The sequence below is a fragment of the Lissotriton helveticus genome, chromosome 8 (genome assembly GCF_964261635.1).
Source record: "Lissotriton helveticus chromosome 8, aLisHel1.1, whole genome shotgun sequence".
NCBI classification, from domain to species: domain Eukaryota; kingdom Metazoa; phylum Chordata; class Amphibia; order Caudata; family Salamandridae; genus Lissotriton; species Lissotriton helveticus.
In genome coordinates, this window is record NC_136069.1 from 243,287,889 (window position 1) to 243,311,736 (window position 23,848).

Consider the following 23,848-nt stretch of genomic DNA (forward strand, 5'->3'; position numbering starts at 1 on the left):
TGCTTCTTGAGAAGGGTTATACTACACGTCTGTGTTGAAGAACTATGAATCATGGTTGCTGGATTGCAGTTTATGTGGTGCTCCATCCTGCATGTAACCAGCATTAGCTAATCTAATAGATCTCGCCCTTTTGGCTATATCAATGCAGACCTATTGGCTTTGCCAATGTTTTTGAAAATGCTGATTACCAAAAAGAAAAAAATGGTTATTGCTGATGGTATACAGCATTGTCGAAAAATATTAACAATAGTGTGATGATGTGTGTGTGAACCTGCAACTTGGTGAAGTTAATTAAAAAAAAAATACAATCCATTGCAGTGAAAGATGTTTTGGAAAAAAGTGGCCTGGAAGCATATTGCCTATGTTAGGCCTTCATAAAAATGTAAAAATGGTTCAAAAAGGGGGCTCCAGGAAAGCAATAGTGGTGCGACCAGGGTTAATGTGAAATGTAAATGCTGCTGAGCGACGAGAGTAATGGGAAGCACAAGGGTGCAACAGAGAAGCTAATGGAAAAGTTAAGGTGGCAACAGAGAAGCTAGTTGAAAAGTTGCAACAACAAAACAAACTGATGAGGAAAGTGTGAGAAAGCTACGGAAGACCTTGGGGGCAAAAACAAGGGCACATGGGGGTATGGTGTGAGGGCGAAATCGCTCATGAAGGAATGCAAGAAAAAACACGTTCTCCCATTGAATGCTAAAAGCAGCAGGGAATGCTAAAAGTCATCTGATCGGAAGGATGGATCATACAAAAGCTATGCTTCAGGTGAGGAACAAACAAACAAAGAGAAAGGAAACCCACTCAATATGAGCCAAGCAGATAAGAACGCTAACAGATGATAGATAAGGATTGGGCTGACCCAAAGTCCACTGCAGGTGTTAGCATTAGCCACAATAGACCTTTCGACGGCAAACAGCTAAATCTCTCTCTGTAGGCAAGACCTAAAAAGGGTGCATTTACTTACTTTAATACCCTTGAAAATGTAAAAACTCTACTTTGCTAAAACCACTTACTTTATTTACCATCTGGTTTAGCCTTTTCAGTCAGTCACTTGCACACACGGTACTGCTTTGTGGCTCATGGTCTGGATACTGGTGCATAATAACCTCACAAGTAGCAGAGAGCAACATGGCCGACTGCCCTGCCAAGGACATCTAACGGAGCCAAAGTAACTTACTTAGAAGGAACACACACTTGTAGGCAGGGAGTGAATAATGGGCTTTGCCTAGTCTGTAGATGCAGCTATCAGTAGTAGAGCAGGGCTTAAATATTCATAAGCTCACTTATTTCCCAAAGGGTGGGTCCAAGGAGGATGCTGAGGAGGTATTGTTCACCAAACCAGAGATCACGCAGCATTGTAGATTTTCAGACAAGTGAAACAAAGGCTGCTGGCTTTAATAATAGATGGCTGCATGCTCCCCTTGGAAGGCAGAAGATCTGGTGGAGAGGAGAGGGCTAACAAAGTCACCGAGCGCCGCTGGTGTGGTATTTTACATGAATGATTTGCAAGGACAAGTTTTCTCCAAATTGCAGTGTATTCCTGTATAACCTATTCAGATATGCAAGAAAGTTGGGAAGAGTCTTTGCGTTTTACAAAAAAATATGTACTTCATGAATGTTTTAGGCTGACACCGAGTTCCTCTTTATTTACAAATCAAACCACCTTTGTCTTTGGTGTGCCGTATCAGCACACGTTGCGCATGCAATGCTTGTTGAACAATGCTTCTAATTGTCCCAGTGGCCGTCGCTGTCCTTTTAGTTGCCTATCATGCGCCCACTCGCTGCTCTGTTTCCCTAACCGAAGCCCGCTTTCTGTCTCGACAGGCTAAACTTTAATGAGGAAACGTCAAAGCTGCTAACCGTCACACAAACAGGGCATCAAAGTCCCCGGCGGCCGGCGATGGAGTCACCATGGAAACTGTTTCTGCTCCTGTCAATCACCGGGTGTCTGTCAGGTGAGACAATCAAACACGCGCGAGAACCACTGAGATTATTTCAAGAAAATGAAAGAAGAAAGAGCAAGGAGAAAAACAAACTGTGATAAATTATACATACAGCTCCATTTAGCTTGGTGCGACCGCTCTGCTCGCTTGTAAACTTTCAAATAACGCTTTCTACGTCCTGCTAGGCCTGCGCGGAAAATGATGCTTGTCGCAGAGTAAATTGCTTATTCACTAAATTATTAACCGGCTTGATGTGTTGTGTTTCTTCCCCCCTCTTAACACTCTTTCAAACACTCTTCAGATGTATTGTGCAAACAAAAAAGCATTTGCTTATATCGTCCAGTAAATCACAGCAGCGCTTGCTAAGGGCTGGTCTCCTTCTGACTAGAAACGCTCTTTTGGAAATGTATTGTCTCCCAGTACCACAGCTCCTGGTGCACATTGCCTCTTGCAAAATATGTTTATTTGATAAAACATCTTTTTTTTGTAAATGTGTATCCAGTGAATATATTTTCGAGCTCAGATTTGACTATATTCAGTTTCAAGATGTATGTTCTCATTTGCACCCCCTTTCGCATAACAATTTGTAGGCGAGTATAAAAGTGACGTTGTCTTAGTTAATTGTTAATGAAAATGATGATCTCGAGATAATTGCGTTGTTTGTTTTTTAATACTTACTTTGAATGGTACCCGTCGATCGAGTGATTACACAGCCAATTAGATAATTCCAGAGCTATTGATCTTGCCTTAGCGTTTGCAGGATGGAATGCATTTACTCAATTGTGATGTTGGTCTAGGGATGATCCAGAATGTGGTTCTTTTTGGTCATGCGCTAATTACAGCTTGTGTTATATAGTGTTTACCAACTCGGTTTTACTGTTTCACTTACGAAGCGTAGCGTGCATTTGCATAAATATGACAACTAAGCAGTAGTGAAAAATGTCAATTATTATGGGATTGAGGCCCTGCACATATGAATTGCATTTGCAGACTCCTGAAGTATTTTTTGTTTCATGTATTTAAATACATGTCAAGGGCTGGATTACAAAACACATTTGACTGCCACTATTGCATGCTCTTAGTACTAAGTAAGGCAGTGCTTGGTGCAAACATCTATTACCACTGGATTAGTAATCAGAAGCAGTGGTAGAGTCTGACAAGGACATTTATGCACGAGAGTTTTGTTGGAATTTATGATGGTCATGTTGTGTTGCATTGTGTTTTTTGTTCTGTTGTGTTTGTTAGGTCACCTAATTGGGTGATTCATGTGTGGAATAGTATTGCTTGATCCTGCTTAGGTGAATTAATGAGGTATTCAGAAATCTGACTGCATTGACGTCACATGGCTAAGAATTCTGCATAAGTCCTCGCTCATCCCGAAATTGGGAACACAAAATACCCAGAAAAGTTGGAAGGGGTTAACTGACTTGCAGGCCTGCACTTTTCAGGTGAGTAGCCCCGCCAACACCTGCAAGATTGCTGTTTGAGTCGCCCCACCTCCTGTGCTCAGTGGAATATCCTATGGGCTTTCTACAGAAGGTCCCTGAGAGGCGTTGTATGCCTCTAGGCACCTTATATATTTTTTTTTGTAATTGTTTTCCATTGTGGTCATTTATTGTTTGATTAATTAAAAATCATTACAATGTGTATACAAACTTTAGTCGAGTATTTCGCGCTGCGCTGCCTTCATCGCAATCAATGAGAAGGTAACAGTTATAAATTAATATTATAATTTAGATAAAAACTCCCTTCTAAAACCAGGTAACCCTCATGTAAGAACTGGTGCAAAGTAGTGCTAAGGTGTGTAAGTGCTCATAGTCCGATGCAAAATCAAAATGTTGAGTTACTACGGTGCATAGTGCTATATTATCCAACAGTTCATCAATGAAATAGTGATTGGTAAATAGAGGCTCTCAAGCGAATTAGCTTGTTCCATGCTATGCTGTCGCGGTTTTAGATTGGAGTTCAGAGTTACAATGATCTATGGCAGGCAGCTGATGTTACATATTTTCACTCAATCCCACAATTTAGCATTCCATATTCCTTGAGCAGTTCTCGAGAATGACACTGTTTTTTGTTTTGAAACAAATGCTCTCTGTTGCACCTAAAGTAGTGCTTGTAGGAATTAGAGTCAAGCCCGAGCTGTGCCGTAAGCTTTGTAAGATGATTCGGTTTTATGAGGCCGAAGTGGAACTTGCAAAATCGCCAGATCAGGAGACTGAGGTGCAGCAAAGACTGCTTCATTGTATACCTTTGTTTTGTCCACTGGTGGCTGTTTCCTCATTTTGACACAGCCGGAGCTGAGTTTTCTGAATGGCCGATAGGCTGTATGAACTTACGATATTCAAGGTGATTGAAGATTGTCAAACTCATATGATTACAGCACCTTCATCATACTGTAGTAAAAGTGCCACTGAACTATGTTGAATTAATATCACTGTCACTTTGATTTGTGGAGCTCATATCATACTCCATGGTTTTATAATTGACCAGGATGGAAGCAACAGGATTGGCTGGACCTTTTTTTGTTGCCTTACAATGGGTTAGGCCTTGGATTTGATATTTTTGTGTTCTCCAATTTCTGCTTGAGGCCCTGACTGCCAGGTTGCTCCAAAAGTAGCAAGAACTGCACTGAGGAAAGACAGACAAACAATGTTATGAAATCACATCTGGCTAGGCCTGTTTCCCAGGTTTGAGCCAAAAGCAGAGGTCAAATATATTAAGATTAAAACAATAAAAAAGAACAGAAATAAAACAGGTGACAAAAAATTCATGCATGCTAACAAAAATTGATATGATTATCTCACACCCCTCATTGGAAAAAGTCAAAGCTATTGCCACGAGCTAAGAGAAAGCTGGGAAAGGCTTGCCCTAACCCCAGGGCTTGAGTAGCGGGTACATGTGGGTGGACGGCGTCCCCCCCACTCTTTTCACAGGATGGTCCCCGTCCCCCATCCCAAGAAGCTGGGTCCCACAGAAATAAGCTGAACATGTCCCAGTGCAATTTTCAGACACCAGGACACGTTCAGCACGTGACATCATGAGGTAATTTGCATATTGTCAGTCCCTCCACTTCTTTTTATAAGACTTGTGCCCTGCCGAACCCCATATGCGGATACTTTAATCATGTACTATATATCGAACCTGGAAGACCTGTGGGTGTTGAGACCCTACCATTGTAAACAAAAAACTGGGTTGTAAGTTGCGGGGGCTGAATGCCCTACTCATGCAATAAACATTATTCTTCTCAGGGTGTACCATAAAAGTCACTAAATAAACCTGTGCCTAGCTTGGCACAAAAGTAATCAGGCTTACATTGGAAGAAATGTGTAAATTATATATGAGGCACTCAGACTGTAATAAAGTGAAAGCACAAGACAAGCCAACTTAGAGAAAACGTGAGTATATTTTACTGAATAAAATGAAAAAAATCCAACAAGTAGAATCAGAGTTAGAATTCTTTAAAGTTCTAGCTAAAAATAGCACCATGAAACACAAAGCACTACTCGTGGGTATCTGGTTACTCTGGACCAGGTTAAAGCCACAAATTCAGGCTGAATGTGATGGTTTTTGGGTCACATACAGGGACCCGGTTCATCCCGGGGAAGAGTTTGACTTCTCAAAGTCCAAGTCCACATGAGGAGCCTCAGCAGAAGCTTCATGTTGGCAAAGGCTGCGAAGAGGTAAATTTTGATGCGGGGTGCGGTCGCCACTGGAGCTTCGTATGGGCAGGTGCCCTGGGTAATCACTGTTTGGCTCAAAGAGCAGTTCACTGTTGGAAATTTGTGTTGGTGGGAAATGCGGTGACCGTTGCTAACAGGATGAGACTGCTTGTGGTTGCGAAGAGCCCCAAACGTATGGATTTTCACCTTGAGTGTAGATTTTGTAGAAATAGAGGAATGAAGGCAAAAAGTCTGGAGGAATATCATGCCAAGGATGACCAGTCTAACAACCATCATTACTACCACTTTTACATAAAGCAATATTAGAAGCTGAGAGGAAAAGCACCAGTGAGGGAGTCTGAAGAAGGGAAGGGAATTAAGCTTGGCAGTACAGGGGGTTCGGACAGCAAGGATATGGAAAGCTATTGTCTTTCATTATCAGGAGTTCTACCCTCAGTCCTGCAATTCTGCTGTGCATACTAGGGATAGTCATACTGAGTACAGAAAACCATGAATTAAATAATCAGAATTGAGAACCTCTATTACAACTCTGGAATGGTACTGCAGTTCTCTGGCATAATAAGAGTACCCTGTCTATGAAACAGGCTTTTGTTTGTGGATAAGAGGATCACCAGCAGGATGGCAATAGTTGGCAGTGTTGGCAACATAAATGGTTTCCTTGGCGAAAGAACTGTGTAAATGACATCCCGACCTTAAACTATTACAGCACCTGCAATAAAGTGTCATGCTTTGCCATTCTGGTTGCAGTAACATGTTTGGCTATTCAGGACTTAGGGGAAAACCTTAAACTCCAAACTCCATGCTTATATGCAAAAACGAAAAAAGAAAAAAAGTGCCAGGGCCCTTGTCAGGAGGCCACCACAGCTTACACTACCCATTGCTACTGCCGGCATTGCCAATGATTGTACCTGTACAGCTACTAACCATAACAAGGCTTCTACAAGTGTGGCAATTCAGACTGTTCGACGTCCACAAAGCAGTAAGAATGGCTTGGCTTGCAGGCATTCATTGTTTTTTTTAAGTTTCAGAAAATAAGTTTATTGAAAGAAAAATCAAAATTAGCAGTAAACAATGTCGCATAATGACAAACATGCAAAGGTGTGTGGTTATAATACCGAAGAAGAGGGAAAAGGAAGTATACAGGGGCAAATAATTAGTACTATATAACGATTAAATAAACTAAAGTAATCATAATTAGAAAATATGAGACGTCAAGGGGGTTTCAGAACTTATTGTTCCAGAGGAGTACGAGTAGAGGAATGCTTTGCACTATCATTGATAAACTTTGTAACAGATGACCAAAGCAGTGAGCATTTCATAGCAAGGGAGTTAGGGTGTACAAAAGCTGTATCAAGTCGCTAATTTTAGCAGAATGCATACCACCAAGATTAAAAGGATAATTAGGATTAATCTTTCAACTTATTTGTAATTTGTTGGAACGCCACTGCTATGAGTAAGTCCAGAATTCGTGTACTTGAAGAAGAATTGTCCCAATCATGAATATAGTACCTAAAAAAATATTGTCAAAGGAAAAAGGAATATTAAGTTCATCTGATTCCAAACACATGACCAAAAATCATGAACGAGGGGACAAGTAAAAAGCAAATGTTCCAAACCAGCATGTTCTGAGGAACAGGACCAGCATGCATCAGAGATATCTGCACTGATTTTATATAAAGTTATGGGGGATAAAATAAGTCTATTATATACATAAAAAAGCATCTGAATTATGTTTGCTGCTCTAGAGTCTTCCTAATTTTGGACCACACTTTATTCCATATAGGAATTTGCCATTCCGTGCCCAAATCTTGTTCCCAAGTCAGTTCAACCTTAGCTTTAACTCTATTGATGCTGGGTCTACGTAAGTAAGAGTAAATAGGAGAGGTCTTGGGCCGTGCTGTAAAATGGGTTCAGAATTAATTGATGGTCTCAGGAGCAGAGGCGGTAGATAGATTGAATTTGGTAAGGGCAAGATGTAAGGCATCTTTCTGTAATTGGTATTTATTCCTACAGGATGAGGGAAAGTCGAATAAAAGATGAGCTTTGGAAAAATAATGACAACATTCTTATTCATTAATTGCTTCACCCATATTAAACACTTTTCTCTCCAGATTCTCCAGTAGAAGGGTTTACCTTTAATCAGAATGTATTTATTGTGCCATATTGTGGAATTAAGAAGAGTAGCAGAATCTAAGGGTAGACAGGATATGATCATGTCCAACAGTTTACTCGAATGTTTAGAAATAGGGGTAGATAAATGTTGAGGTTTTTAGGCAAATAACAAATTCTCTTGAAAAGGGAAAGAAGAAAGAAAAGATTGTTCAAGGTTGATCCAAATCGGAGAATCCAGTGAAGTCTGAAATCCATTAAGAGTATTGGCGTAACAAAAGTGCTTACTGATAGCTAGAAGAATCAGGGACATGTACACACCCCACTAGGGTTCAGCACATAAGTTCTGACAAGGACATGCAAGCTCGTTTGTTGCCCCAGAGAAAGGAAGATAGTATGCAGTTGATCACCTTAAAGAAATTTAAGGGTATAGCAAGTGGTATGTTAGAAATTGGATAAAGAATGATGGGGGTTAACATCATCTTGATAGTATCCAAACGCCCTCACCAGGAGAGATAGAGGGGATGCCATTTACTAGTTAAAGTGGATAATTTCAATAAACATTTGCTTATATTCATAGAAATGGAGCTGTTAACTGATGGGGTAAAGTATAAGCCTAAGTATTTTATGCGTTGTGGACTCCATGTAAACTTAGAGGAGGTGAAATCATCCTTAAATGTGTATTTAGTTAGGGGCAATATTTCTCATTTCTCATTATTTAATTTGTATCCAGAAATAAAAGAAAATATTACCTCTTGTACAAAGGCAGGGAGGGAGGATTGAGGTTGTGAGAGAAATAATAGAATATCACCAGCATATGCTGCTAGTTCAATTTGTATATGTTTAGACTTAATAACCATGGGTTTCTGGGTATTGGAGCAGTTTGGACTAAAAAGGTTCCAATTACAAATTAAAAAGAAAAGAAGATAAAGGGCATCCTTGCCAAACCCCTCTACCTAAAGTAAAATATGAGGAGGTCAAACCATTGGCAAAAATAGCTGCACTAGGGTTTGAATAAAGAAGTGAGATTAAAGCTATAATTATTGGACCAAAACCAAACCACTTGAGAGTTTAAAAAATAAAAGGCCAATGAATTCTGTTGAATGCCTTCTCTGCATCAAGTGCAATTGCAGCGAGAGAATCAGAGTGATAGGAGAATTTGGATAATATGTTAAAAAAAATAGGCAGGTATTATCAGTAATGAGACGTCCTTTCACAAAACCAGATTGTTCTTTGCCCATTAGTCTTTGCCCATTAATGAGGGAAGGAGGGATTCCAGTCTGAGAACCAAGGATTTGGAGAAAGTTTTATAATCAATGTTCACCAAAGATAGGGGTCTATAATTCTTACAGTAGTGTAGATCTTTCCCTTCTTTGGGTGTGAGGCAAATTAAGGCATCTAAAAATGAGCATCACACAAAAAAGGGCCACGGGTCCGGATAAGAAGGATATTTAGCTGTCTGAATGTGCTCTGCCATACAAAATGGGGGTTTCCCTTATCAGGATGGTTCCCCTCACACACCAGAGGTGTCATAGGGCTGCCTCCTCATGTGAAGGACCTAGTCTTTGTGAGGGCTACAACCCCCTCTCTACGAGGGAGGACCTCAGGGATGTTTTTTGAGTTAGACGGGGTGTACTAAGCCCCTATGTGAGACTGGCATGTGTATAAAAAGGTGCAGTGCTGTGATGTGAAAGTGTTAAAACTGGCTACAGGGTTAGCTATGTTGTGGCTTTATTCAGCTACCCAGAGTCAGGATTAAAAACAGTGAAAACCTGATAACACAAGTGCCAACATTAGAGACAAATGTGTAGATCACTAGACCAACATGTTTCGGCCAGAAAGACCTATAATAGTGTCACAGCCTTCTTCAGGGTCAGTTATTCAGCAACTGCAATATTTAAGTGCAAATAAACGTGAAAAAACATGAAAAACATGTGAATAAATCAAGAGTATGATACTGAACCAGTATTATTGACTGTTCAGTTTGTACTGCATACAACCACAGTAGGTTGCGGAATTCACTACGTCTGTCCCGGCATATTAGCCATGTGGGACATGCACCAAAACCACAGGTTTGTGGATTCGTCCCAGTGAGCAACACACGTCCAGGGGCAGGAGAAAAGGCTGTGTGCACTAGTATAGGTCTTTCTGGCCGAAACATGTTGGTCTAGTGATCCGAGGGCTGCTGAATAGTGGAAAGGTGTTCCAAAAGCTTGATGTTAGTAGGTGAGGATTCAGGTGTCTATAGAGTTGTATATAATTTCCAGAATTCCTCCAGGTTATTTGAATCTTTATACTTGGGTATTTGTTGATCGTCTATAATCGAACCGATATTGAACTTGTTATGTTTAGCTTTAAGATAATTGGCTAGCAGCTTCCCATATTTGTTTTGACCTCCAAAAAATTTTGCACTAGACTTTAATAAGTACAATGACTCATTTTCAGTAGATTCCTTAATGAACAGAATTTTTCTTGGTATAAGCACAGGCAGGCACTTTTTCGATTTGGTGGAATAATAGGAATGTTACAATCTCTTTATTTCTGCAAAAAGATCAGTAGCGCTTTTCGGGCAGTTGCTTTAAAGGAGTCCTAAATAATATGAAAAGGTAAGTTCTCGGATTTATTCAAAAGAAAGTATTCATTGAAAAAAGAAGTCAAAGAGGAGGTAAATATAGGGGTCAGGAGTAAGGAGTTGTTAAAGTCCCAACACTTAGATGTACTCGGTTTATTAAGTATATCTAATTGAATGGAAATGGGGGCATGATCAGATATTAATATGTAACCAATATCAGCAGATTGCAGGGACTGGGAGACATTATAAGAAACAAAAAAATAGTCAATTGGTGATTGGGACTGGTGTACCAGTGAGAAATAGGAATATTCTTTTAGGGTGGGATCGCAAAGTCTCCAAGCATCTATTAGTTGTCGCTGTTTGGTGGTTTGTACTAAAAGCTTGTGAGCTTTGTTGGTTGTGAAAGAGGTCGAGGAATTGCGATCAATAAATGGATCAACCACCTGATTGCAATCGTCAGCTAAAATGAGATTATCATGAGGACATTGTAAAAGTTTTTTAAATAAAAATAATGGGCCGAAAAAGTGTGTCACCGGAAATAGGGGCATAAATATTGAACAAAGAGAGTGGAACCTTGCCAATCAACAGCTCAGTAAACCAACAACCTACAGTATCCGATTCTTGAGAAATAAGCTTAACACAAAGAGATTTATGACATAAAGTATCGACACCATTTCTTTTGCCATCCCCTGGAGATTAAAAAATCGCCCCCACCCAATATCTTTTTAATTTTAAACATTCACTTTCTATAAGATGTGACTCCTGAATTAGGGCTATACCAGCTCCCAACATAGACAAATATGATAGAACTCGTTGTCTCTTAATAGGAGAGTTCAGGCCCTTTACAGTCCAAGAAATAATTTTCAACAACATCTAGTGTTCTTTAAGAGAGGAAATAAACTAAGCTAAACTTGTTGTGAAAAAAGCACAAGGCAAACGTTATAACAACTAATATAAACATGAACACTGTGTAGGACAGTAAGGGTGTAGAACATGAGATGAAATAAGAAAAAAGAAGAGAAGTCAGATAAGGAAACCAATACAGAAATAAAAGGAAAGGGGAGAAAATAAAGAGGAGAAAGATAAGAAAATACCAGTTGAGGATAACATAAAGGGAATTACACAGACCTATAAAAGACTTTAAAAAAGAAAATGGGAGGGCTGAAACCACACAGACAAATGGCACATCCAGACTCTGCGGGGGAGCACACAGACTGCAGAATACGAGATATGAGATATTGATAAGCACATGTAACAGGATGCCTAAGAAAAGGGAGAAGACAGCAAACTATTATCAAGAGTCAACAATATTAAAAAAGCTAAAACATCAATATTTTAAATGATGGAACAATAATAAATTGATATTTTAGACTTAAATCAACGCATCTAGGCAATAAAAAACCCTGCAATTTAGCCACAGTAAGAGGTTGAAGGGCCAGAAGTATCCATGTTTTCCATCCGGCAAGAGTTTATGAATTCGTTTAGTTTAACTTGTTCTTCATAAGTGGGCGTCTTGTTACTGTGTGTGACAAAGATAGAAGAGGCCGTAGCGCGCACCCGGAGAGCGAAGAACAGGTCTCATACCTAAAAAATTCTCTGCGTCTGTCATCTATACTTTTGGCATAATCCTGGGAAAAAAATAAAGTATGACCTGACCAGGGGATACTCTTTATAGATTTAGATGCTGAAAGAGCTTTTAGGAGGTCTGTATACTCCAAGAAATATAGGATTACACCTCTCGGACATTTAGAAGAAGAGGTATTGACAGATTGATGACCCAAACTGTGTGCACGCTGAATGTTTAGGGAGGCGCCCTCAGGTAAATTCAGCAACTCAGGAAGAAAGTTCTTGAAGAAGGCGAGAGAATCTGATCCCCCTACATTTTCTGGCAAGCCATATATGTGTAAATAATTTTGTCTGTTTCTGTTGTCCAAATACTCAACCTGCTTTTATAGATAGGAAAATTGAGATTTAAGGAAACTTACTTTGCCGTCAGTTATGGCATGAGAAGAGAAGGTCTGTTCCACTAAAAGTAGACGCTCATTCATTTGAGACCATTTCTCAGTAAGAAATTGTAATTTGGCGTTTGTCTCCTCAACAAAAGGGTGTAAAGCATATATTTCTTCAAGTGTAAAGTCCATGGAAGCTGGAGGAGGCGATTTAGCAGGAGAAGTTGGGTCTTCTATTTGTCATTTTGTAGTAGCCTTCCCAGAATTTGTGAGCAGCACAGGAACTGTGTTTACAGACACACCAGTTTTTGGCTTAGAAGTTAGAACAGCCTCCATCTCTACAAACTTAGTGAAGACTGTAGAGTTTTTGATGAATTCTTGCCTTAGGGGTAGGACAGGATAGTCAGGTCCCCTTACTCTCCCCATATGCAAAATAAAAACACTTGACAACAACCAAATATGAGAAATAAGCCTTATGAACAGTTAGCATGGAATGAAAGCTTGGAAAAAAGTCAAACTTTCAATTAAAAATGAAGTGAAGTGGCTCATGATAATCTACATTTATTTGTAGAGAGTGAGGCAAATGGTGGCCGCTTCTTAGGAGAAAGGAAACGGGTCGGGAAAAAAAGCATCTCCTTAATAGCAATAGGTCTATGAGCGCTCCGCATGGGGCACACCAACAACCACAACCACAACCTCAAACCGGCATGCCTGCTTGTCATAGAGAACAAGGGTCCGCGATAGTGACGGAAGGTCCGCGTCACTCTGGTGAGAGTTACCAAGACGCCGCCATCTTCCCTGAGCGTTGGGTCAAATCACCCCCCCCATTCATTGTTTTTAAGATTGTTAAATGAATGAACAACTGTTGTTCTGTTCCTCTCCAAATTATACAAAAAGTGCCACCATTTGGCAGCTGTCATTACTGCCAGGGTTGACACATAAGTGCCAGTGACGAGCACTGGCAGCGACTGGCTGAAATTAAGCACTGCCTAAGTTAAACCCAAACCCAGTGCAATGGACATTACTCTTCGCTTTGTTTTGTGGCATCCCCTTAAATGACAATGCTGCAGCAAAGATTGAGGCTGAAACCCGTATATACCTCATAGCAGGTAATTCTTAAAATGAGCAGTGTTTACGTGATATTGTCGTTACTGTTCACTTTTGTATGCTAATTCTAGCTATTGTGTCAGTTTGCATTGTCAGCTGCTTCTACAAAGAGGAGGGATTTGCAAGACATCTCTGAAAGTTCCAGCCAGGCATGCCTTATTTTAAAGAGAGACTGCCAATCTTGAACTGTGTGTGTTTTGCAGAAGTGACAGCCTCTTCTCACTGTTGTAAAGGTCACACTGCCTCTTTGATCTTGACGATTGAAAATACATTTTGCTAAAGGAGTTGCTTTATCTGCTTATAAGAGAAGCGCCAATTTCAGGTAATTTGCATATAGTCTTCGTCAAGCACCTTTGTACAAGGAAGAACGAAAACTCTGAATATGTCCTAAATTCTTTTGTGGAAAGCTCGTTTCTATTTTTTTTGTTCTCCTTGATTTCCACAACGAAGATACACATATTGGTTAAATCAGTCGCATTTGTTTCTATGTAAATCTGAATCCTCTGCTTTAGGCACCTACCAAGGCACCTAACAAGTTTATTAATGGAGTGAACTTTCAAGTGCATGCAGATATGTTAAATTAGAAAGCAAGCAGAACTTTATTTAAGGATTGAAACCTATTATTTAGGTTTTTGTGTTTCTGTAGCTCTCTCATACCCTTCTCATTCGCGAATTGTCCTGTTTAGGAGATTCAAATGAATATTGAACCAATAATTTCAGATTCATCTACATTTTCATTATTATGGTTTGTTATTTTTTATCGGCCCCTGGCATAACCAACCATACAAGGGTGCTCATTTCACAATATCGGTTGGAGTCCTCTGCCCTTTCCAGATTTCAAAGGTGTGTCTGGTGTGCCACATCATCATCTTCAGTCATTGCACATCACCAGATATGCTCTCAAGCACACTTTATGAGAATATTTCAGATAACATTTGGACATTTCATCCATTAAATCTGTTTTACTCTAAATCAATTTTCATGACATTCTTTCGGTATTCATTTCTGTTGTAGCAGTACAGTGTTCTTCCAGATATATTTATAACACAATGCAAACTTGAACTAGAATAGTGGTGTGGTTTGCTTCTATACTAAATAGATGATACAGTGCTGTGGTTAATTTTTATTAGAGTTTTCTTGAAGACACATGATTTTATTGAATTTCTGTGGCACTCAAAACAAAGGTGGTTTAGTACTTACACTTACAAGCTTCACTCATAATAGAGGCGGGCACGTACGTTAAAACTTGATTGTGTGGGCCAACTACAAGACTCCAGATTTTACTTTATAATTTATCCATGCATTAGAAATCATTCTTTCCTGTACATCATGAGATGTATAAAGACAAAACAGCAGAGTTGTTGTGGATGGTCTGTGACATTACCGTAGTCTTTGACAGGGCCGGGGGGCTGTTTTTGAAATCAGGCATTTCCCTGGGTGCCTGCAGCCTTTGAAGGCTGGTTTTAAAGCCATTGCATGACCCTATCTCCATCTCTCCAAGAGTATGGCAGAAATCACAATGAGATTGAGGGAAGAGAGAAAGAGCCAGACAAAGAGGAAAAAAAGCAGAGTGGTTTGAATTTTTTTTGTCAAGTTTGCTTTGTTTCCCACTTCGGCCTTGCTCTTCAATGTGTTGCTCAGCTTTGCCACATGCAATTCATGTTTCCACAGATTAAACAATGCATCACAGAATTGGAAGTGCCGAAATCTTATACAATTTTCACAAATGATGTCACCTTAAAACTTATTTAGAGAACCTGGAAGAACTGGGCTTTTCTAGGTCGATGAGTCTTTGCCACTGTTTTAGAATAGAGATTTACACAACAAAGACGTTGATAACTGCATTTGACTTTCAGTCAATAAAGAGAGGTTGGGTGAAATTTCAAAAGTTTATTTCTTCTTTTTTAGTACATTAGTCACTATTGTTGTTTTTTTAAATTTAATTTAGTGGCAAATCAATTACAGAAATAATAAGAATTAAGACTGGTTAGATCAAGCATAGAGAACTAAAAACAGCATGTTCCATTCAGAGTATAGTCCATATTCTAAACCAAAGGAACAGTCATACCCTAGCAAGATCCAATAGTGAGTTCCTTCTGCAAAGGAGCAAGTAGATTTTGGAGCAAAGTCAGACAACTAAGAAGAAGATTGCCCCCCATAAAGAGTAGTTCTGGAGACTAAGCAAAGTTCTCCTGACAATTGCAGTAGCAACCGTCTATGCAGGTGAGAAGGAGAGAATCACAGATATAGCTATGATCAGTCTAAAAACTGAAAATCTCCTCACAAAGCATAGGGAAAACAAATAAATCACCAAAAACAGTATCTTACGGCAATTCGGGCTGGTAAAGCAAATTGCTAAGGGATAGGGTAGGGATGCATTTAATGCCTCAAGATGAGATGAATTTCTCCCTAGCTAGGAACCCGTACTATCATAGAAAGCAGCTAAGCATGTTTCGAAAACAGATGGATGTGTCATCAGCGTCCAATGGTGAGAGGTCATCTTCATTCTTGATTCCTTCGGTAAATGTTCATGTCAGCGTGAAGTCAGTTAGAGATGGCTAGGATGCACTACAAAAAATTACATCTATGAAGGTTCTCATGAGAACCTTTTGCAAGCCTACTCTGTTAGCTGTCAGGTGTCCCATCGTATAACAATGAAGTATTCTATGAAATGAAGCATTTAAATGATGTTATGTCCTTGTTAGATCACAACGGTATCCCGAGGGGGAGTAATGGAGGTTCACCCTCAAGTGTATCCTTAAGGACTGAAAAACACAGAAAAAGACAACTTGAAGGTGCTCAAGCCAGAGGTGTCCTATTTTGGTTTTGACTTGTCCAAGCTAAGGATCAGCAAAATAATTTTGAGCGGTTGTCTCACTCTGAACGTATCGAGGCATGCGTCATCATTTGCTAACCTCTCACACTGGGGTAGGAACAATGTCACTCGGCAGGCTCAACCGAGGGAAGCTAATCAATCTCTGGGAATTCTTATAAATCTATCCTCAGGACAATTTTCTAAGGTCACGTTTTTTAGCAAGAAAAAGTATGAAATATGCCTAGAGGTATACTCTAAATATTATTTATAGAACGAGTACCTCTCATATGTTTAAAACACAAAAAAAAATCCAGTCATATAGTGAAGTATGATAAATCACTGGTCCGTAAAGAGTCCTATATTTGAAATTAATTCTATGATTACAAAAATGTTTTGACCACTATACAAGACCTAAGAGGTCTAGAGTTTCCATCAGGGTACAAAAACATTTATAAGGCCATGGTGTACACTCAAACCATGTGGATATGTATGTAATAAAACCTTATCAATCCCTCTACTGGATCAGCAAACCTTAGGAAAAAGGTATGGGACAAATTTCAATTATTGAGAACCAATAACTGAAGGGAACGTGTCATATTAAAAATATCTTAGTGCACCCACTAATCCCAAAACACAGTGTACGCAACACAGATCTGCTAGTTGGTTGAGATCTAATTTGTGAAAGCATCATTTGTGACTGTTAATTATGGTCCTTAGGGTCTATGGTGTTATGATCATGTTGTCATACCATCACTCACAGTAGCATTTTTTTTTTAAAGAAGAAAAAGGTATCTATGAAAATAAATGCAAATTGTCCTTGTAGATAAGAACTGTACTTCATAGCTCCTACATTGTGTGCATGCATACAGGGGTTGTCACTTACCCTAGTCATACTAAACTATGGATTTCATGGCAAAATGTGGGGGGCGCCTCCTCCCTAGTCATACTCTGGTGTTACAAAAATTGTTTAAAGACTGGAAAAACACATCATATATCACACCATTTACAATGTAGTATTCCTTTAAAGTGTTGCATTGGAATCACATCTATTCCAACTGTATTTTTGACAGATCACAGAGATACATTCCTTAATGCTCATAATGACCATTGTCCATCATCAACACTTCAGTGAGTTTCACAGTAAATTGATATTCGATCATGCACAGTTGATCACCCATATACTAGTGCCTTATACACTTTCATGCCATCAGTGTGTTATTCATGCAGCGTCCTAGTTAAACAAACCAGGATATATGTCTCAAATTTGTGAACATATCCACACTTAAGAATCAGTGTTGGCACATGTCCCTGTGCCTAAAGAGTACCTTGGCCTGGAATGTTAATGCTGCTACTGCCGCCTATAGTATTGTTGAAACAGTTGTGCACCACTGTGAAATCTTTCCCATAGCTTTGTGCGAGGATAACAATCATGGGTTATAAAAGTAGGCTCCCGGGGTCTGGAAATAAAGCATTTGGAAGATTAAACAATTGCATCTTGGAAGAGAAAATTGGATATGAAAAGGTAGTTGGACAATTGAAAATCTGTTGCAACTGAGGAAGAGAACATGGATCAATACCCTCAAAAAAATCTCGGATCCAAATTATACCATGTTGTCACCAAGATTTCCAATATAAAGGTCCAGTATTGAAAGTAATAAGATGATTATATCAGAGAGGAGATTGTAAACCAGAATCGTGTGTAAAATGTTGCAAAAGATAACACGTTTGCAATAGAGAATAAGTATGTTTGAGTAAATGTGAAGATGTGAAAAGGTTCTTTGAAGAGAAAAGAAGGACTTCAGTAGAAAAAGGGTCAATTAAAGAATGCTCAATATCCAGCCAAAGTAGTGTGAAAGTGGGCGACAGAAGCCTTATGATGTATATGAAGGTCAAGAAAATTAACACCTCTGTCAGGTCTGGGTCTCTTGACCGAGGCATTAATGGTGTCACAATCTTGTTGAAATATGCTGATTGTGTCATCGATTGAGTATTCAATACAGCAACACTTTTCTAGGAACTTCTTTCAGACAGCACTCTCTCATTATTTAGTTTTTTAGGTCTTCATGAGGATAGCATAGATTAGGAGCATGCTTACTGGGGGTTTTCAAGGGAATTCCTCCATACACAGGGCTCACTTTTTTCTAAGTGGCTAAGCGTGAATCGGCAACACATATCTGCCTTCTATGTGGATCTGAACAAATTGTCCTGTCTGCTTCAAAAGAGCCACTCTAATGACACCTCAGCACTCAAAGGAAATAATATAACAGCTAAAATAAGCTTAAGTTAACCCGAAATAACACAACTGAATTGAGCCTGATGGAGTGAAATTGTCATGATAGGCAGCAATTTTGGCTCTGCCTGTCTTTTGTCATTTTTGACAGATTCCTTCATCTCGTCGTTCAATTATTGATTTTTTCTGTCATTGCAGTTACTCTGACATGTTTGCTATTCACTGGAGTTTAATTCCCTTCGGACTGCCCTAGTAGATCCTGTGTTTATTGTGCTGCTCAGTCTCCCTGTCTGTGATGCCATCATGCACATCTTCCTGTTTGTCTGTATCTCCATCATTCTCTTGCACAGCAGCTTGATCATAGCCTCATATAGTTTTTGGGGAAGAACACTCCAAAAATAACAGGGCAACGGTCTCAGCAGCATATATAACTGTATCTGTCAGCAAGGCACACATTTAATGCCTATGGAAATTGAAATTGTGCAGGTTCAGGAGACTCAAAGTTGGAGGTTACCATCTTGCCTCTGGAAGAAAAAGTAGTATTTATTGAAAGTGTAAAATATTGGTACCCAGAATACAGCTTTCCTCTTCACAGCACAATTGTAGGGATATTTGACATACTCCCAATCATTCAGTCATTTTGGAGAGGTATCCAGGCACTGCATCTGATTAGAAACTGTCTTGATAACACACATCAAGCATGAAACATTGTCTTAATGCTTTCCCTATGTTTTTCATAGAGTGACATTGTAGTTTCTTAGTAGCCCAGATTCAGTCTTCAGTGTCTATTCTTCAGATGCACTACCTATGATCCCCATTGATTTCAGAATAGACCCAACTGCTAATATGTTTTCCTCTTTATCAAGGTATTCTAGGATTCTGAAAGAAACATCCAGGGTAATTGTTAATGTTCTCCAAGTTGGTAAATGTGTCATTTAATTTGGGTTTGTACCCTAAGATATTAATCATGCTATAGCATCCTTCTTGCTGATGTGTGGGAAGGGGTTCTAGAGACCGTGTAGTAGGTCATGTGGAGTGAGAAGAGTTAGATCTTAATGACTGTACCAGAAAGAATCAGCTCATTAATTACAGATTGCTTTAGGGAGACTGGATTAAATTCTTAGGACAAGTTCGAGAAATTTATATTTCAATGTTTGTTTACTTTGTAAATTTGTTAGGGAAGCTTTGATGCTGTTTTTCAGCCTTAGTCAATTGCAGTGGCAACCTTCTCTAACTTTGGACAATGCATTAATTTTACAGCTCAGAGGACTAAACAGCATATCTAGAAATTAGTGTGGGTTTCAAATTAAGAAACAAATTGCCAATCAAATTTAGTGAAAAGGGGAGTCATGTAGCCAGATTCTGTAAATAAATGGTGGTGTTTAATGATTTGTATCAGCTAATTACTGGATTTAGAATGCTGTGATTTACGCTATGAAAAACCAAAGGTGGTGATGGACGGAGCGTTGACAATACAAACACTCACCCCCAGTCAACTGATCTGGGTTTAATCCATCACCGTTCTTTAGCTCACTCCGCCACCCCAGTTCAGACATGGCCATATGCAAATCAGTCTGACCCTGTGCCTCATGGGAACAGTCCAGCCCGAACTGCCAAGCCATGTCTTCCCTGGACCGGAATCAAGCTTCCCAGGACCGGTTTCTGGCATTACAGCCATCTTCAGCCGGGCTTGCTTGACTCCAGTGGCAAAGTGAGCAAGGGACTCACGTCTGAGCATACCCTGCCAACTTAGGGCAAACAAAGAAAAACCAAAGGTGGTGATGGACGGAGCATTAACAATACAAACACTCACCCCCAGTCAACTGATCTGGGTTTAATCCATCACCGTTCTTTAGCTCACTCCGCCACCCCAGTGCAGACATGGCCATATGCAAATCAGTCTGACCCTGTGCCTCATGGGAACAGTCCAGCCCGAACTGCCAAGCCATGTCTTCCCTGGACCGGAATCAAGCTTCCCAGGACCGGTTTCTGGCATTACAGCCGTCTTCAGCCGGGCATGCTTGACTCCAGTGGCAAAGTGAGCAAGGGACTCACGACTGAGCATACTCTGCCAACTGAGGGCGAACAAATTAAAACCAAAGGTGGTGATGGACGGAGCGTTGACAATACAAACACTCACCCCCAGTCAACTGATCTGGGTTTAATCCATCACCGTTCTTTAGCTCACTCCGCCACCCCAGTTCAGACATGGCCATATGCAAATCAGTCTGACCCTGTGCCTCATGGGAACAGTCCAGCCCGAACTGCCAAGCCATGTCTTCCCTGGACCGGAATCAAGCTTCCCAGGACCGGTTTCTGGCATTACAGCCATCTTCAGCCGGGCTTGCTTGACTCCAGTGGCAAAGTGAGCAAGGGACTCACGTCTGAGCATACCCTGCCAACTTAGGGCAAACAAAGAAAAACCAAAGGTGGTGATGGACGGAGCATTAACAATACAAACACTCACCCCCAGTCAACTGATCTGGGTTTAATCCATCACCGTTCTTTAGCTCACTCCGCCACCCCAGTGCAGACATGGCCATATGCAAATCAGTCTGACCCTGTGCCTCATGGGAACAGTCCAGCCCGAACTGCCAAGCCATGTCTTCCCTGGACCGGAATCAAGCTTCCCAGGACCGGTTTCTGGCATTACAGCCGTCTTCAGCCGGGCATGCTTGACTCCAGTGGCAAAGTGAGCAAGGGACTCACGACTGAGCATACTCTGCCAACTGAGGGCGAACAAATTAAAACCAAAGGTGGTGATGGACGGAGCGTTGACAATACAAACACTCACCCCCAGTCAACTGATCTGGGTTTAATCCATCACCGTTCTTTAGCTCACTCCGCCACCCCAGTTCAAACATGGCCATATGCAAATCAGTCTGACCCTGTGCCTCATGGGCACAGTCCAGCCCGAACTGCCAAGCCATGTCTTCCCTGGACCGGAATCAAGCTTCCCAGGACCGGTTTCTGGCATTACAGCCGTCTTCAACCGGGCTTTCTTGACTCCAGTGGCAAAGTGAGCAAGGGACTCACGTCTGAGCATACCCTGCCAACTTAGGGCGAACAAAGAAAAAACAAAGGTGGTGATGGACGGAGCGTTGACAATACAATTTGATTTACGCTATGACATATAGAATTGTAGATGGGCAACAGTGACTTTTTAGGATGTTTTCCACTGAGGGGTTGTGAGTGACATCAGAAAGATATGAGAGCAAAATTTGAGTTGTATATGATGTCCCTCAGAACCTTTCAGTGAACACCATCCCCGTAATTCACTTTTTACTCATCTATAATGTTATGTGTGACCCCCCAAAATGATCTGCCTCTGTTTTCAACTGCTACATGAGGGAAGGGAGAAATAGAGAGCCATACAAATCATGGCCTCTCCTCCCTGTCCCAAATGTATAAAAATAAAAACTGCCATGTTGCCCTCTACCCTCACCACTCCCCGTGCCTTACATGTCAACATTTGGGAAGCAGAAAGAAAAATAATTGGATAATTTATTCTCCCTGTCAACCTCTATTCAAATACGGGAGATTTTAGTCAGGGGAACACTAAATGAAAGCCATTCCGGACTTTAAAATTGAAAGTCTTTCATCTGATTCCGGTCTGTTGGCACACATGATCCCCTTCCTTCTTCTCCAGAAGCTGTGCTTACTACCTTCCAGCTCTGTTCCTACAGGCTCTCGGAGAGGCCTGTCAAAGCAGCCTGGAATTCCTTTATTACATAGCAACAGTAGTTAACAGAATCCCTAATTGAGACTAGTAGCGCTCTACCAGATTCAAACATACCGTATAGAACTCTGGATGGGTAACAGTGAATGATGGTGTTTCACCTGAGCTTTCTGAGTTACGTGAAATAGATATTGCCACTCAGAAACCCAAGGTGAATAACATTCCTGTACTTTGCATTTGACCCATTTCCATAATGCGGCCTACCCTCCTCTTCCCATAGTAACCCTTCATAAAAACAAAAACCTGTCATCCACGCCCACCACTCCATGTGCCTTCCCTCTCCTTCTGAAGTTTTGCTCCTTGCATGCCAGCGGTGCACTGACAGGCTCTCACAAAGCCAGCGCTGTTGGGTGGGGCGGGCGGAGGTATGGGAGCAGTGAGGTTGAGTGCTAGTGCACTCTACTCCCTAAGTGAGCATATTTGTTTGGCCGGCTGTCTCAGGCCAACCAAAACACACATGCACACTTTGGTTTTCTCCAGCCCAGCTGCATTGAGCAGTCGGGCTGGAGAAACCCCACAGACTCCTTGGTCTGAGCAAGGCGTCTGCTCAGACCAATACCCACGCTGGAATTGGACTGGGAGTCTGTCCCAGGGGTTGCTAGGACCAGCAGAAAGGAAAAGGAGAACTGGCGCGAGGAGTCGCAACGCTGGAGCAGCTGGCAGCAAATGGTAAGCTTTCATTTTTTTTAATTCAATCCCCTCCACCCATCTGCGTGACCCCACCCCATCCACCACCCTTTGTTTCTGGCGGTCGTCCCTGCCAAAAGGGTTGTAACCCATGGTCAACAACAGGAAGGGACAACGAGGGGACGATATTTAAAGGGGTCCAGTGTGCGGTCCCAACAGTCTATATAACAAATAATAGCACACAGTTCCCCTGGGATTAGTGATTGCGTAGTGTAGGGTGCTGTCTTCCTCTCTGCCTAGAGTGCAACAGGGAAGGGTATCCCTTGTCGGAACTAGGGATGCCTCACACAACAGGCTGGTTTAATGGCTATTGTCATGTCACCAGCTAGTCGTATCGTGTCATCATCGGCGCCCTGCTCCAACGTCAAGCCGGCGCTGCAATGCCTGACGGGTAGCACGAGGTGCTACACTCTTGTGGAGATCTTTTGTTCCTTGCCGGTGGATGAAAGGGTGTGAGGGCCCTAGTGAGTGAAGTAGTGAGCGTGAGTGCAGTGGGTTAAAAAAGGTTGGTGTGATCTACTGCTTTGTCTTTAATCGTGTAGTTCACCACCTTAATAAAAAGTGTGAGAGGGTAATGGGACTACAGTAGTTACGAGAAGTCAGTCCCGTTCAACCCTCAATTGTGGATCGGTCGACATGTTTCATGCCCTATTGGCAATTCTTCAGGAACAAAATGGTGCTCATAAACTTTAGTGAGATGCCCCGCGGCAGGCTGAGGCATCTGAAGGATACAACCTGTGTGGTTGCCGGATCCAGCCAGAGAGGGGTTCCTGCATCAGGCGGATGCCCCTCGATGGCGGTCGTAAGTGCCCCTGGGCTGCTCCCGTGGGGTCTGCGGGGATGGGGCAGTTATCTCAGCAGAGCGGGCGGGTGACCTATGCACCTAAACCCACGTACCAGCGCGGAGTGTCGCCAAAAGCAGCCGTCAACCCATGGTGTCTGACCAGTGGAGCACCTCTAAGTGAAAAGCAATTTGATTGTGTCATTGTGCAGCAGGCTGAATATATTAATTTATGT

At 41.2% G+C, this 23,848-nt stretch overlaps 1 protein-coding gene across 1 annotated transcript in view; it reads left to right on the forward strand.

Annotated features, from left to right (window-relative positions):
- CNTN5 (contactin 5) overlaps positions 1-23,848 on the forward strand; it is a 2,147,338-nt gene that overhangs the window by 490,521 nt on the left and 1,632,969 nt on the right. Inside the window, exon 4 of the mRNA XM_078656993.1 lies at positions 1,822-1,952. Within this exon, the coding sequence (XP_078513119.1) occupies positions 1,822-1,952 (131 nt within the window). The remainder of the gene's footprint in view (positions 1-1,821; positions 1,953-23,848) is intronic.